The sequence below is a fragment of the Varroa destructor genome, unplaced genomic scaffold (assembly GCF_002443255.2).
Source record: "Varroa destructor unplaced genomic scaffold, Vdes_3.0 BEIS01000006.1, whole genome shotgun sequence".
Lineage (NCBI taxonomy): Eukaryota > Metazoa > Arthropoda > Arachnida > Mesostigmata > Varroidae > Varroa > Varroa destructor.
Window position 1 is genome coordinate 10,029,616 of NW_019211459.1, and position 17,180 is coordinate 10,046,795.

The following is a 17,180-nucleotide window of genomic DNA, read 5'->3' on the forward strand; positions in this document are numbered from 1 at the left end:
ACTGGATATTCATCAAAGCGGCAGGCAGCAAGTCAGCGAAATTTATTGTGTAAAAACTAACCTTCTTTATTTATGCAAATTGTCTTTGTCAAAGCTGTGATATGGATAGACATACTTACTTAATGCTGCTCAATAAAACTTCACTTATCAACAGTATTTCTACAGATTGCTACAAGTAGCATCATATATATTACGGAACGGGATCATTCGGTTAGGCCTTGAAATCGGCCATTGGATCTTTCTCCCACCATCATATCAGACGATGCTGCTACGAACTCTCCACCATCCACCACTTTTAACATTTGCGGATAAGGCAGCATTTAGACAAAATTCGTTTTTGCCGCTTCTGTTCGCTTGTATCTTTCGAAGTAAGCGAGTCCGATATGGATTACTCCGCAGCATTCATGCCAGCGATATAGTGAGCACCCTATGATAGAAATGTTGCCATTCTAGACGTTGTTGTTGTTCTTCCTATAGCCAAACAGTTGGCTGTTGAATGACGAAAAGTGTGGGTGTTATTCTAAGCAAGCCTACGGTTACTATTTGTCGCCAGCGGCGTTCATCGTTAACGACCGAGGCACACTAAGAGCTCGGCTAACCGTACGTGCCAACAGAAGAACAGCGCATTACTACCGCTGGCTGTAGCGGTCAAGGGCAGCCCTCTGTTCTGATCATATTAATTCTGTGTGGGGTCACAAACTGCAGAGCACTAACAGCGCAATGTAGGGAAAGTAAAGTGTAGGAGCCAACCCTAAATAAATAGTTATAGGTGCCTGTTACCAGAACAGAACCCTGCAGTGGCTTTATGAACTTATCTTTATAAACATTCTAATTGCAATAGGATAGTGGTCACAGCTTAAGGCGATAATGTCTGCTAGCTAGTTGCCGCTACGAGCGGTTTGTTTGGCTGATGTTGATATAAATATGTGGAGCTTGGTAGCTGTAGTAAGCTGAGCTTAATTTGAACACGAGCGTGTCGCTGATCCGCTCACTGAAATCGAATAGTTTGATTAGAAACAAGAGCGCGGCAGCGGATTGTCGTCGATCAGGTGGCAGAGCGGCATCGAAGGGAATATCGCAACATTAGTCGCTTCCAACTGATTAGAACGACACAATTGGTCGGTCAAACAGGAAAAGATCTTAGAGATAACTGGCAGTGAGAGTAACGATGGAGAACCGAAATAAAAGCTTAATAGTATTGCTCTGGAACAGCGCTATGACGAGAAAAATCATTTAAACATCTCGAGGATTATTGTGTACATTATTGTTTGTGCGTGTATGTGTTTGTGAATGCGCCTTCGATAGGAACGCAAACGAGCGACAACGAAGACCGACGCGATATTACTTGGTAGGTTAACTTACGGAAACATTTAGGGACAGAAAAAAGTTTCGCTCTGTTCGATACCGTTGTATGTCTGAGCGTTCTAATATCTAGTATGTCGAGTTGTTATTGAACGTGAGGTATATGTGTGTATTGACTTGCCAGCCAGTAGCTTGTAAATACAATTCTAAACGAGGAACGAATTTTTACATAGGTAGGAAAAATTATGCTGAAGGGTAGTGAAAATTATTTTTCGACCCCTGTACGAAAAACACTGCATTTATGATCCTATTGATAGGGGGCTGGCTAGCTGACTATGCAGCAGAGGGTCCTAAGTCCTGCTGGCACCTGCTGACCGTACTACACAACCTGTGTGAATAAATAATTCGCTTAAATGGGAAAACTCATTCAAATTTATATTGGATTTATATAATTTATTTAAGTACTCGAAGTGGGTCGCCGAATATCGTAAATTTATGAGTGGCTCAAAGGATCATATTCGACGGACTCCGATCTTCGTCCACGTCATTCTTATCAGTCTTGCGCCATAAAAGAAAGTGCCGCTGTTGGATGGCTCGAAAAAAAAGGCGAGCTTGCAACCGACGACTTATTGAATGGTATTTCTTGCTTGCAAAGTATTGTTCTGAGTCTGTCCTGAGATAGTTGTTGTTGTTCCTAAACCATCATGACCTGTTGTTACATAATCTCGTTTATGAAGCCAACAGGGATGTGTAAATATTAGATACTATGTACATTATTTGGGACGCTATAGGGGCACCGGGCACCACTTTTAGGTTTTTCCAGGATGGTGAGCGCTATTAGGCTGGAATATAAATTGAACTTATATTCTGCTCGTCCTTTGTCCTGGATTAGTGGTTTTTTTTTAATACTAATTTGACTAGAATGCGCAAAAAAGCCGACCCGGTTGGCCTAAGTATTTCAACCCAACAATTGGTTCGACTCACAGCGCCGCCGTTTTCACTTAGTCAGTCCTTTCCCTTTTGTGCAATGCAGTTTCCATTTCATAACACATATATATAATCTCCATATTATTATAACGCGTGCCTTCGCCGCAAATTGATCTTTTTTTTGTGTTTTCGGCGCTAGGTTGAGAGAATTCAGATAAACATACAAGTAGTACTCATGATTCCTTGGACTGGTAGAACGTTGTTCGTAACTTTGAAGATTGACTGAAACTTTTACGTGGCTAGTGCAAAGTTTACCCAGTTTGGCGGACATGCAATTATTTCTCTTTAAAGGTTTGCGTTGCTATTCATTATGTAGATATAAATGGTTTTATAAAACACAGCAGACTCCCAAGTGGCAATTTTCACACAAGTAAGAAAGTTAAGCGCACGTAAGGAAACAGAATCGTGTTTTTGTTCGCACATTTTTTATATTTAAACTTTTGAGTAATGGTTAGGATAGCTATGGTTGTATCCACAAGGGGCGTACAATCTCGCTAACTAACAACTATCCTCTCTGGTTCGGGTTTTATGTCCGCTATCGCCACTAGGCATTTCAGCAAACGGCTGGCTTTCAGCACGAGACGAACTCTACCTATACTCGGGTCGAACCTACGTTAAATACGCTATCCGTTAAGTTACTAAGTTATAGAAAGATTCGCTACCGTTGTTTCATGCCACAGTTCTGGTTGGTACATATATATATATATATAGTATAAGTTACACGAGGCAGATTTTCAACTGCTTTGTGCCGGTTTCAGTTGAATTATGATATAGGTACTAGGCTGCTACAAGCGAAATTAACGGGTTTTGAAATGAAATAACTTTCGAACTAAGCGACCTTAGCAGACGGAATTTTGCTGCTAACATGTGAAAACCGCTTGAGTTTGAAAGAAGAGGTTTCAAAGAAAAAATCACCTTATAATCTCGAAAATGGAGGCTCATTATTTAAGCTTTTGTTGTTCGCCGGGAAACTTTGTCGAAGATTGGTGAAGACATTAAGCCCTAAGTGGAGACACACTGAGTGAAGGGCGCAAACGTTTCGAGAGCCGAGACGGAAGTGTTGAGGACCAACAAAAATATGACCAAATATCAGGATCCGAAATATAAGAATGCATTGCTGCAATTGAGGCGGCTCTTTACAGTAATAGAACTTGGAGTATAAAAGGTTTGTCGGACCAAACTGGCATTTTAAGTACTTCAAAGTTACACGCAATATACTGAAAATACCGAAACTCAGTAAAAATGGGTCCCTTGCGAATTGACCGGGCTAGTTAGAAACGTGTGTGGTCTGTTCCATGAGCGAGTTGCGGAAAAAATACGAGAGTATGGCGTCGCCCTCGAAAGAAATCAAATTCGGTGGCATTGTCGGGTATGTTCGGTCATAAGGTGATGTCGAGCCATGCAAGAGATATCATCTTGTTTACGGCCTTTTTTTTTAAATATATATTTTATTTTATTATTATGTATATTATTTTGCATCTTCAGATGTTTAGACTCCTTAAATCGTTAATCTTAATTTAAAAATTTCGAATACGCTATTTTAGTTGCAGTTATCATTTTTTAAATTGCTATCTTTTACTCAGTTTAACTAGGATACGACACACAGTTTAGAATGCCTACGATTCATAACGATTAAAAGATGTGTATATTTTTGCCCTTATATTACAAACAGCATGAAGTAGCAAAAATATAACACGGTTTATACGGCGTCTTACTGTATAATAATCTGAGCTTCGGAAAAAATGACGAGAAGCGACATTATTTGGTAGGTTATAAATCGAGTATAGTGTCTTCAGGCTTTCAAAAGGAAATGAGATTAACGATATCAATGTATAACCAGTAGGCCAAAAGTTTTTCAGATTTGATTAACTTTTCATCTTGTGGGCATATTATAACTACGAGACAGGCAAGTTACTTCCTTGGATACGTTATACATTTGATCTAGTCAAATAAGATTTAGCAGTTGCTTAACACTTTATTGTAAATGTTATTAACTGATAAACGGGTTCCTTACAACTACAATGTGATGCCTTGAATGCTTATCCTAGAAGACATTTTAAATATCATACTGGTCACATTTACTTAGCATATATCTCTTTAGATAAAAGAGTAATGTTTTCATTCCAGTTTTTCCAAATTTTCATTTCAGCATTGGTCGGCTTTCCCGTTCAATGCGGGGGGACAGTGGGGCCGCTGTGATGGTGTTACAGACGTCCGACGTAGATAACGTTAACAACGAAGACTCCCAGGCGACACCTACCATCAGAGCCCGAACGCTTAGCCTGCGCGGTCTTCAGGGTGCGTCTGACGCTGATAGGGATTTCCGTTTCGCGATTGAGAGCGACCGGGCCGGACCACAGTCGACATCGAGACTTTCGCTCAGGAGATTCCAGAGAACACTTCACCATATGTCTCTACCGCCTGCGTTCTTAATGGACATTCAAGGGTCATTCTGGCGACGTTACGTACCGAAGATTCTTCTCTCACTTGCGTGCATTATCATCTATTGTGAGGTAAACTTATGTAAAAAGGAGCTTAGCGATGAATATTGTATGCATATACATAACAACTCGGGGCAGCGGTTAATTCTGGCTTAAAGTGGCTTAAAGTTAGACTTATCACTCTGGTATGCAGGCTCTTACTTTTTCCTATATTAGGTGCAATCATTTTCGTAACTATCATAATGAAATCGAGATGGTTTGCTTCTTGTGTCGGTAACAATGATTCCATTTTCATTTGTAGGTTGTAATATACTACCTTGTGCTTCTTCAGTGCACATGGCCTCTGTTAGATTCTGCTACTCAGGAGCACAACATCCGGTCCGATCCCAACGCGGCTCCTCTCAAGGTACAACAATACCAGGACCCACTGTTTATACAGAGATTTTTTGTTTACTCGCACGAATAGAAAACCTCAGTAACTGCTAGCCCTGCTCCTGTCCTAATGCATAGTGATGACAAAAGCATCTTAAAGATTAATTAATTAATTGTTGCCTTTTTTCATCTATTTTGCACTGATTTTTTTCAAAAACGTTAGGTAATGATGGTTGCTGACACCCATTTGCTGGGTCCTTTTCGTGGCCACTGGTTTGATAAACTTCGACGAGAATGGCAGATGAAACGAACCTTCGCTACTGCTATGACTCTACATCAGCCTGAAGTGGTCGTTTTCCTTGGTGAGTATTTGATCTAAGCAGCTTAGGGAATCCTTGCCTATTAGAACAAAATATCGAGGATATTTGATCAAGACACAGACGATTTCATGTAAATTTGTCAGCTTAAATCAATGAAAAGCTGGTTCTAACACCATTACCTGGTGCTCACACAACATAAAAGGTAACACTGTTTGTATTGGTTGATATTGTGAAGCAATAGTCGAATATAATGATTGGAAGAGCTATAATAAATTGCTTGATAGTAAATAGCAAAGATTTTATTCAAGCATTACCAGAGCTATTCAGCATTTTTAATTTTAGTGTCGTAGATACTATGTATGTTTTAGTTATGCTCTACCTAATGAGTTGTACCTACTAGCATGAGCCGAATTATACTATTTCCTGGCATGGCTTTCTTTCAAAGGCGATTTGTTCGATGAGGGTCAATGGATGGACAATGTGCAGTTTAACCGGGACGTTCAACGTTTTAAGCGGATATTTCCTCAGGCAGAGAAGACGAAGTTTATCGTGGCAGCTGGAAACCACGACGTTGGCTTCCATTACAAGTTTGTATTCGGGCCGAATTGACTTCAGAGTTAAGGTGGCATATTTAACGATAGTTTTTGGATTAAGACATTAGAGGTACATACACCTGTCGCACCAGCTCAGGCCCGGCATAGTCTACGCAGTTTGTAGGACTAAGCATTTTCTGCTTTGTAGATTTAACGCATTATATAAATGAAAATACATTCACATTACATGAGCTTCCTATTTATCTGTATGCTTTGTAGTATACCCACGTAGTTCGTATGCTCTGCAGTGGAACTTGTCGCGAATTTTAAGATTTAAGACGTAGTGGATTTAGACGTAATGGCGTAGACGCACCAGATACGTCGGATGGGATATGGTGGTCCTCGATTTTATCTAGAAAACAGAAAGATCTGGTTCTACGTGTGATTACTTATCTTTCAGTTGTTCGTAAATATAAAATATCAGTTGACGTCTTACATTTGACCCATCGATCACCGTGGCACTTCTCTAAGATATAACATTCATTTATTTGTCGAAAGGATGGACGCCGTAAATTGTACGGACAGTATGATGACGGCCAGAGGCTTTACTGTTGTGACCCGGTTGTTACGTTTATTTTCCCACACAGGATGACCAAGGTGCTCGTAGACCGCTTTCAGAGGCTGTTTTCAGAGTCAGATTCAGGCGTGGAACTCATCACGGTCAAAGGAAGTGCATTCGTGTCCCTGAATTCGATAGCACTCGAGGGAGACCACTGTGCGATATGCACTGAAGCTGAAAAGGAGCTCAACAGAATTGAACAAATATTCAACTGCAGTCGAACGGTGGTGTGTATGAGAATAAACCCGACATTATCTTTTTCTGTGGGTTAATGTCCTTTGTTTGTAATGGCAGCCCTTGACTGCCGCAGATTGGCGCTCTGGAGGGGACTGCGTCCTGTAAGGTAGGACTAGTTAAATGATTAATTTAAAATAACTATTATTCTTGTAGAAGTAGGCTGGCTCTAAATCTATTATTTAAACCGGTTCATATATTTATTATTTATTCAGCACGAACGTCGCGCTGTGGATCGTAGCTGCGAAGCGCTTATGGCTCAATTACCTCATTACACTAGACCAATCCTCCTGCAGCATTTTCCGCTCTACCGAGCCAATGATCGAGGGTGTCAGGATCGCGACGGTGGACCAAACTCCGATGGTAATCGGGAACGATGGGAAGTTCTTTCTAAAGGTATAGTTGTACGTCTTGCTACATGAAACTGGGATATTCCTCAAATGGGAGCAGGTCGTAGCTTCGCAGGCTCAAAAAAATTGTGCCGCCTGATGGTCATATATCCGAATTCACTGCTTGCACTAATACGCGTGCCTTAAAACATACACAATAGACTGATCAAGCAGTACCTGTTTCACAAAAAAAAAATTGGACCGAAGATATTTCGATGACTACTAGTACTACTAGCGTACTAGTTAGCGTTATCCGGACTATGCCTTCTCTAAACCTCTTTATGATTTGTTTAGGCATGTCATGATGCTGACACAGGTTATGAAGGTGGGTCAACTAAACAGCATCAAATGAGTCTGCTATACCCTTTATTCGTATTCTTCGAATTTTACATCCGGTTTCGCCCGGTTGGATCTGTCATGGCAGACAGCGTTTTGTTTAGATAGCGATATCTATGTTTTTGCTATAGATCTTTTTTCTAACTTTTTTTTTGTGCTAGAATTGCATGAGAAGAACACTGCATTTTTGACAGATCTCTATCTAATACAAAGTCTTCCTTGTCTATTTCTTCACGCGCTAAAGACATGACTGCGCGTCTTTTGAAGCTCAATCCGCGCGCTGTATTTGATGGCCATTCTCACCATAGCTGCTCCATAGAACATAATGGTCCTCAAGGTCCGGTACCAGAGTGGACCTTGCCGTCGTTCAATTGGCGAAATAAGAATAATCCAGCGTTCGTGCTTGTACGTATATCATGTTTTCATTTAGCATTTGGAAATGTACTGTAGGTTATTTGCAAAGCTTCAACGCGGGGAGCGTTCCCCTACGAACCCTTCTTATTTGACAATCATTATATATATATATGCTGGCTTCAGAATAAGCAAACCATTTGTTTTAGAGTCTTGTATGAGTTACTGAAGTATACGTTACCACATACTCTCTGATGCTATTTAAAACAGATGCGGGAAGTTTTCTGTACGATGTTTTTGAGAAGCAGTAATGTTTTGTTGAAGAAGCTTAATCAGTTTTTGTATTGTAGTCCGTCTTCACGCCTAGCAACTTCGCGGTGTCCCAGTGTCGAATGCCACAAGAATCAACAGTAATGGCGTCCTACTGTGTATGTCTGTTAGCGCTGTGCATCTGGCTAGCGGTGCGTCGTTGTCGGCGGAACCGTTATCAAGGATTCATTAAACTGCCAATGCAGAGATCCTGACAGGAGCTGCTAGATGAACCAATTGTTCAGTATACTTTTCGAAGTAAGTATGCATCATCGTTACATCACAAATAGCGCCACATTTATAGTTTTACCAAGCATTATTCTTCTGTAATGCCAGTGAACAAATAACACTGCGTTGGGTGTTGTTTCCCATTTCAGAATTTTTCGGACGTTTGATTGAGGACTTAAAATATAGGAGCCGGGTCTCGACCGAAATATCAACGTATAGTTTTACAATGGTTAACGTTCAAAGCGTTAGACTGAAACATTTTGCCTATGAGCTCGTAGCAAGAGTAATAGCTTTCTTTTCTTCTGGTACTAACGATTGTTTATATCGCTGAGCGAAGGGAAGCTTGGTTGCGCTGGGCGTCGCCAAGTGTACTACGAACCGTGATGAAAAAACGTGCTGATCTTTTTGTGAATACATGGCATATTGAAATTAGAACTGTCGTGGAAGCAATATGACAAGGTCTATGTAGCATAGCATGCTGCACTCCAGTGCCCTGTTCAAAAGGTTTTGTTATCGTCATACAACAAAGTAGCGATACCGCTGCTATATAAGTCATATTGTTAGCATTGCAACCAATAAAAAAATAGGAGTCTATATACTGAATGAGTAATTCTGAGCGGAGTCTAAGGATGGGTTTCATTTAGGGTGAATCTGGCTAAAAAGGCTCGTCAAAAAACTTTGCTAAAATTCAGGATGTTGAAACTTTGAATATTCCGTAAGTTGCGTGACGAATTCAAGTGTCTGAAAAAACAACATGCACTGGTAAATGAAGAAAAAAAGAAGCACTTCAAAGGGGCTGGGTTTTGGCTTCGGCGTATTCATACGAACTTAACGCGAACTGTGCACAGACATGTGCCTCTGTACATCAGTCGAGTTACTACCAATTGCGACCTATTCAGGCCGAGACAGGTAAAGCCGGAAATAGGCTAACAATTTCGTGTCTTCCTAAGATATGTAGCAAACTCACAAAGTAACAAAGCTTTTCATTTGTCTAGTCACTACCGAGGGTGGATAAGACGAAACAGGGACATAGCACACATATGTTGTGTTTTTTAAGAAGTATCAAAGCCAATGACCAGTTCGTGCCCTGGGAAGCATGTGGGTACGTGTGCGAGATATTTTTCTATACAATACAGGAACAATATTCGCGTTATATAACAATGTACTGCTTCCGTAGTAGCTTCATAGGCCTTATTAAATTACTACATATGTAGGCGAGTATATGGACACTCTCGCTTCGAAATATTATACTATCTAACCTGCTTTTATTATACTGTGTAGCGAAAATGCCTAAACGCACGAGACCAGTCTACTATGCACTGGCAATATCGATACGCAAAAGTCCATCACTGATGGTATATAGATTAGCAATAAGCTAGGAGAAGTTCGCTTTGCCCAAGAACGCAATTTTTTCTTGTGTGCTTATGCGTTTTGTTTATTCGTTTGTGCTTATGGGCAGAATTTCATGTTCAGTTCATGTAAAATATTTAGGCAAATCTCAAGGGATATTAACATCCCTTAGCAATCTCTGCTAATCACATCGGCATCAGGATTTGTCAGTTGTTATCAATGTTTGCTTCCGTACCAAATTCAGATGGATTCCCCTTCGAATTTTCGGTATCAGTTGGTAAATGAACTTGGGGTGGTTCACGCTCGAGGTTAAATATCGTTTGAATTTTACCTCTACATATCGTGCTTTGTAAGTACATCATGCGCGCATCAGAACCGCGTCTCAATGTGGCGATAGGCGTAGGAAGTCTTTGTACAATAATTAACAGCGTAGCGCAATGATTTAGACCGTCAAGTTATTTACTTCCAAGTTGTCCAAGTAAGTTTCTTCATGTGTTCTCTTAAAAAGTAAAATATTCTAACTGGTTAAAACAAGACGTTATTCTAACATAAGTGAGAGTTCGTTCATGGGCCTTTTACAAAGATGCAGACCTTGATACCTGTTCATGCTATTTTGTCAATTTGCTTTACATAGTGTTAATAAAAAAACACAGTAAAATACCGGAAACAGTGTGAAATTGCACTATTTTACACTACATTAACATTGTCCATCACCCTGAATATGAGAGAAAGACGAGGTTTGTTTTTGACAAACCCTTATCTGCGATAATCCGTTGACGGAAATTATTTGGGCGAATATGGAAAAGAATCACTTAAAATGACCAGCCCTTTATCTAATATGACACTTTTTTCATACTGTCAGAGATGTTTTGTTCTATGTAAGCAGAATAAGGTGTTTGAAATCAGAATATTGTTTAAACCAAACACATCTTAACATATGCAGATCTTTGTTAAAGCCAAATATACATAAAGCTATCGTCGATTCTTTTTGGTGCGTTTTAATTGTAACAATACATTATACAACTGTTTTTGCGTATACCGAGTATATACGCTTGTGCTGCGCGCTGTTTTTTGAAAAAAATATTATCTTCAAGACTGACGTCCTCGAAACATGTGCTATCTCCTTCAGCTCTTATTTTACCATTAGTACGTGCTTCCTCAATATATATATATATATATATATATATATATATAGAACAAAGTTATATAGATAAAAAGACTAAAAACGAATCGCTGCTTATTGCGCACATCGTGTAAATACTTGATCATATTTTACTACCGTATTTACCATGTACTGAATATGTAAATGTTTATATTTTATTAGATAATAAAACTTATTTAAAAAGGTATTAACACACCTTTTTATATTACACCCTATTATGCGGTGATGTTGGAAAATAACGAATTTAGATGTTTACCTTACTGCACATATTGAGATAAAAGTTTGGTCTCGCTAGAAATAGTAACAAGAAAATTGGGCTCAAAGCTCACAAACGATATCCTCTAAGGATCAATAATCCAGCAGACAGAGTAAGCATTCAACAACAACAACAACAACAACTAGTATGCTCGTCTGTTTGTCAAACATTTCCATGAAAGTTTCTATTAGAGCAAGATGCAGGCAGATCTATGTTGACAGATTGAACTACGTTACTTATTAGGATAATCCATATGAGATAGTATCTGATCACATTTTACGCATTATAGTTATGTATGCGCATACGCGGTGCCCTTTCCTGGAGGAGAATCAATAGGACCAAAGCTCAATGCTAAACGGAGCGATAAATCGACTACGATATTGTGAGGAACAAAACAAAAAAACACATTTAAGGTAACACTTTTATAAGGTTATACTGCTAATAATATAACAGGACAATGCATTGTCTATGCGTGGATTGGCTATGGCGAAGGCGTTCTGGGGTAGGTACGAAGCGATAGCGCGATGAAGAGACTCCGTATGATCGAACAAAGATGGCCAAGCAATAAAGCGATAATATTGAAGTAACTGCGCTCTTGTTTTTTAAAATCTATTACTTTTTTTCTTAATAGCATTAGTTTCAACTCATGTGTGTTTCCTATGCTAAGGCTAATGGGAATATCTGAAAATCAGCGACGGATCATGGCGGTTCAAGTTGTCAGTTGCCGGAACTGCGTATTGGGGTGCAGAAAGTACCTAGTAAACGAGTTGTCGACAGTAAACCAATTAAATAGCTAAACAACAAAACATTTTCGATATTTTAATGTAACTGAATGCTCCTTATTACAACTTACAACTTATAATTACGTTACTAAATCCAACTGTTCGCCCACACACCTATCGATCACTACAATGTGATTGGACCTAATATAGGACTTTTCGTTCCACAAAAAACAGACAGATCGCCATCAAAGGCACTTGAAATCGATCTCTTCCATATATGTTCAGCTGAAAATTCAGGAAATCTCTTGGGTGACCCAGGACCTAGATCCGGCGATTTTTAATGTCCCCGTCGTCAACGTTCAACTACCTCATCTATTTTCCGTCGATGATGCATTTTGTGTCATTTATTAATTCATCTTTTCACTTAATCACTGGGTTCATTTTAGATTGACTTCACCTAGACAATACACCCAGGGCATTTTCTTTGTACCCTTGTCACAGTTCTCTTGGGCGAATTTGCAATGGTTCAGGTAACGCCTGCCATCAGATCCACACACAGGGTCCATGATAGGCAAGCATTTCTCTGGACATCGTGACGACGCGAAATCGACGCACGTCTTTAGCGGAAGCATTTTCACCTACAGTTGTGTGAACAGATATACATGGTACCGGCATATTAAGCAAAGCATTGTTCTGTCATTTGCTATTAAAGCCAATTGAAGATGTCAAAATCCAGTTCATAGTTAATTGCTGATTTAATTATTACAGAGCGAACAAATCCGAAAACTTGCTCCTACCAGCCATTGGGCGGGCAAGTTTTAATGACTAATTCTACCGACTGAGTAAAACGAACGTTTATGGTTCCTATTGAACTCTTCTGACTTTCAAGACGACCGAGGTCTGCCGTAGCAACACTATGCGTAGTAGGCCCAAGAATAGGTAATTAGATGCTTCCTCCTATCCCCCATATATACATATGTTCAGAGAAACGCAAGGAAACAATACGACATCGATAATTTCGAAATGTCGTTTTCGCAGGTTACTTACGTGCGAGTTGTTCAGGTCGTCACCGCTGGCTTCACAAACCGTCTTACGGAAGAAACATTCGTTGTAATGAATGTCCCCCTGCGAGTCACACACTGGTTCGTAGATTGGAGCGCAGGTTTCCGGACATCCAGCAAGTTTTCGTGCCTTGCGCGCCTCCGACAGACAATATGCAAGCTCGATAATCTTCATGCGTTTACCACAATTTTTGCGTTGCATCGCGCAGTAGTTGAGGTAAAGCACCTTGTCTTCCCCGCAAACCGGATCATATATATCAAGGCACTAAACGTCAAATCGAATTAATTAAAGGATATTTCTTGGGCCGCTGCTGCATCTATCTAGGATCTTAATACGGTCACAGGGCCTTTGCATATACTTTCTCATAGGCATGGAGAATACAGTGTGGAAAATCTATCGATTGGTATTCTGTTGTTGATAATATCAGTTGTACTAAAATTACACTATACATGCCTTGTCCGGGCAAAGAGACTGTTTGTCCGCACAGAGGTCCCACTCTTGACGTTCAATAGGGGAATTTTGTTCACAGGAGGCTCGTTGAAGGGCACACAACGACGAATAAACATTTGAATCTGTTCCGCATACAGGCTTCGGGTAGCGTTCCTCTTCCATTTCCTTTCCGTTTGCACCTATGCATACCTTAATTTCTTTAATGCAGTTCTCATTCGCAGATAGACCTAACTTCTAATATCGTTGTAAGAAGCCGATTCAAAGTTAAAACGTATAACTATATTGATTGACTGTACGAACATTCTGAACAAACTTACTGGCTTCATTCACTCACCTTCCGCTCGACCACATATTCCGCAGGTGTTAAACGGCACATCTGTTGAGCCTTTGGCCTCTTGCGGAGAAAAAGTTGATTTGGCATTGCCGCCAGTTACAAAAGACAGCGACGTGAGGAGGAACGTAGCGATCAGTATTAGTGTGAACCGTTGCAACCGAAGCGGCTGGTGCGTCCGTGAGACTAGCATTATTCTAATAACCGAAAACATATATAGCAGGACACAAATTAGATGCTAATGACGTTTCTTACATTGGCCTGAAACTAACTAGTCTCCCAGTGTTAGATCTTATTCTAATAGTAGTTTTCAGCTTATCTCGTTTTCTCTTTAGTAGATTTCGAACGAAGCGACGGGTAACTTAGGCGAACTTCTTTACGGACTATACAAGCATGTACCTAAAAATGGGAACCGGACGTGCTCGCTGGTGACGCCTAACACGCTTTTTCAAGGCACACTATCGACAGTTCATGTATAAACAGGCTTACAATCTGTTTCCGTTCACTGTTGAGCCGTATCTACGATACTATCGTTATTTTCTTATTAAAGCTTAAATAAAATACACCATTCTCCCACGCGTCTATAACGAGCATCTGCTTTTATGTACGCGCTTTACCCACGTCTCACCATACGTTCCTGTTCTCTAAATATGTATCCTGTTCAAGTTGTAAATGTGGCGTATTGAGAGTTAGCAATATTTTTGCTTTTATTACAGAACTCCACTTTTAAGGATGAACGCGTTAACCCAGGTTTTAGCAGTTTATTCCCAGTTATTTCTAACAAAGAGCTTTTCCCCAAATATTCCCGGCTGGCAAACGAATTTCAGTATTACTCGACACTGCTGGAAATATTTTTTGGCGCGACACACAAGACCAAGTTCATTAGCATCACTAGCACTGCTATTCTACAACAATGCCAAGTTTTACATTGTTACTTTGTAGCAGTAGATTAGGCACAAACTTTTCTTGAGCTACCTTCTAAGGCTAGACGATAAAATGCCGCGCTCCCGAAACTGCTTGCTCCACTAAATGCTCGACAAGAAGCCAGAAATCAATGGGATCTAGTTTTCCTCTTTGTCACTTCAGTCTATAGACGCGATTCGAGCAGGACCACTGCGATCGTCTGACTACTGTCAACTGTCCTTCCACGAGTGGATGTCTGTTGGAAGAGGTTTCACTGGCTCGTAGAAGAGAGATCGCCGAATCGTTGAGAGAAAACGATCCGCAACGGCGATGTAATAGCTGCCGAGGGAGGGAGGCAGGCAAAATTACGCGCTATGTACGGACGACTGCCAAACTGTGTCCAAAATTTTTGTGGGTGGCTGCGCGTGCGTGCGTGCGTGCGTGCGTGCGTGTGTGTGTGTGTGTGTGTGTGTGTCTCCGCGTCGTGGTAATTGCCCTGGCTTGCTTGAAATTTGCAAAGGGCATAACTACCAGCAGAAATTATAGTAGACAAAGAAGAACCAGATCTCTAGTGCCGCTTCACCAGAAGACTTGATCACCGTAAAGGGTTCGCGAAAGGCGATATGTTTGCAGCGCATTGCGAAATTGTCATCTTTCGTGGATCGGCCATTTGCTTCTATCCAACAACAAAGATGCGACGTTTTCGAAACCGGCGGAGAGGATTCACTCATTTGGGCGTCGCTGAACGTACACAATATTCAGAACTCAGCGGTGCTAATGCTCGATTGGTGTAACCGGTCGTAGACGTTGTGGCGCGAATTTTGCACAGCAGAATAAGACAACGAACGAAGTGACGACTTCGACGAAGAACTAAACAAGCCGTATCCGAAAGGACGAACCCCCTCTCGTCGCAGGATGAGCGGCAATTATGATCGGTAGAGCGATCTTTATAGCCACTACAACGGCCACCGCCCACAACACCTAGTCCCCGCCACTTGAGGATAATCCCCCTCAGACGACCCGTCATTGCCCTGGACAAATAACCATTTACAGCAGTGCCAGTGGTCCAGCCGACAGCAGCTTAAACAGTAATAGCAAGAACAACAATGACTACACCAATGTTAATGGATTAGAGTCTTGGCTAAAAAAGAAAACGTCAGTCATATGCGTAATTGCCTGCCTGGCATCGTTTGGCTATAAAGACATACTACGGTATATATAGACACAGACTGTCACAACTGCGTATAAATATCTTCTTAGCTCCTATAGATGATTGATTGTGGTCGTGCATGTTCACCCAAATCATAGCGGTTTGGAAGGTGAGTGTGCTAATGTCAGATGTTGCACGTTATGCACGTCTACTGAACTATGAATCGGCAATCCCAATTACTTTACCAATCAATATATGATTGAAGCACGTTTATTGCTTTTGTTTGTGTATATATATATATATATATATATATACGTGCAAAAAAGTTTGTTTCGGTCTTAACGAGACGTTTGCTGTTTTGGCCAAATCTAACTAATCACATTTGACGACAGCTGTTTTCCCTCTACATCGATTGGCTTGTTCCAGAGATGGTTCGAAAGCATCCATCGATCAAAAATCTGTGTAACATCATGAAGCAGAAAAATAAGGCTGATTTTTGCTACACTGGTCTGGCGCATAGATATATTCAATTTGCTGTTAATACAAAAGATCCGATCAGAGATCCAAACCTACTTGTTCCGATAACGATATGCAGGCGTCGGCATAGAGATCTTCTAACCGTTTCATCAGTCCGAATGATAGAGTGAATACAGATTTTATTTACACCATTGTTAATAAAAATATTCACACATCCGTATAGAGGTAATGTGGGCCATGGAATTTCCTCGCAGAACTCAGGGGAGTATCATTGTTTCGTAAAGTGTCTACGTCGATGTGGGAACGAGGTGCGCATGCGTCGTCCAATAATTGAATGCTATTGTATACTTACATTTTCTAAATAATCGTCTTGGGTAACGATTCTAAGAAAACACCACTTGTTTATACCGCTTGTACGGATTGGAGTAGTGGCTGGGGATGTTTGTCTCGGCGATGATCCCAGCTATCGTAATGAAACACACGCTTTCGTGTATATGTACGCTTCGTCTAACCGTACGTGACTAACGTCGCAACAGTAGTTCAGTCAGCAACCTACAATTTTTACCAATGGCTTTAGCGTTCGAGTTCGTTCATACATCGTCATAGAGCTGTGTACACGTATCGTGAAACACTTCTCAGAAGCAGGACTGCGTTGAGGGAAGTACAGTGGATCCGAGCACAAAGGCAATAAGGATTTCCCACTGTTTTCGTGAGCGTCATATCTCACGTTGCTGATCAGAGCTGTTTAAAATGCGCACAACTATAACATCGGGCAGATCAACACGCGCAATTGTCGACGTTCAGATGGGTCTATTATACATAAAAGGCGAAACAATTGCTGGTCTAAAAATGCTATGAGAGTTAGCGATTTCCGATAGCAGTTAGCAGTTGGCGTT

The 17,180-nt window shown here is 40.7% G+C and overlaps 2 protein-coding genes across 8 annotated transcripts; one reads left to right on the forward strand and one right to left on the reverse strand.

Moving 5' to 3' along the window:
- Positions 1-231: 231 nt before the first annotated feature.
- LOC111252389 (metallophosphoesterase 1-like) lies at positions 232-10,758 on the forward strand. 5 transcript variants are annotated; one of them, XM_022810193.2, is made up of 10 exons: positions 232-418; positions 4,439-4,802; positions 5,032-5,136; positions 5,326-5,464; positions 5,868-6,009; positions 6,603-6,801; positions 7,024-7,204; positions 7,778-7,938; positions 8,235-8,451; positions 8,571-10,758. In XM_022810193.2, the coding sequence occupies exons 1-9, from the start codon at positions 384-386 to the stop codon at positions 8,406-8,408; spliced, it is 1,500 nt and encodes a 499-aa protein (XP_022665928.1). In that variant the 5' UTR covers positions 232-383; the 3' UTR covers positions 8,409-8,451; positions 8,571-10,758. The 5 variants fall into 5 exon arrangements, with proteins under 5 accessions (XP_022665928.1, XP_086849436.1, XP_086849435.1 ...); XM_086993310.1 differs by lacking the exon at positions 232-418 and adding an exon at positions 1,430-1,938; XM_086993308.1 differs by lacking the exon at positions 232-418 and adding an exon at positions 3,291-3,658.
- LOC111252390 (uncharacterized) lies at positions 4,245-16,517 on the reverse strand. Of its 3 annotated transcripts, none has more exons than XM_086993325.1 (5): positions 16,381-16,517; positions 13,758-13,951; positions 13,427-13,602; positions 12,959-13,237; positions 4,245-5,501 (listed from the first exon to the last, which is right to left on the reverse strand). In XM_086993325.1, the coding sequence occupies exons 1-5, from the start codon at positions 16,410-16,412 to the stop codon at positions 5,487-5,489; spliced, it is 696 nt and encodes a 231-aa protein (XP_086849451.1). In that variant the 5' UTR covers positions 16,413-16,517; the 3' UTR covers positions 4,245-5,486. The 3 variants fall into 3 exon arrangements, with proteins under 3 accessions (XP_086849451.1, XP_086849449.1, XP_086849450.1); XM_086993323.1 differs by lacking the exon at positions 4,245-5,501 and adding an exon at positions 11,593-12,549 and having other exon boundaries at positions 16,381-16,511; XM_086993324.1 differs by lacking the exons at positions 4,245-5,501; positions 16,381-16,517 and adding exons at positions 11,593-12,549; positions 14,730-15,045.
- Between the last annotated feature and the right edge of the window lie 663 nt (positions 16,518-17,180).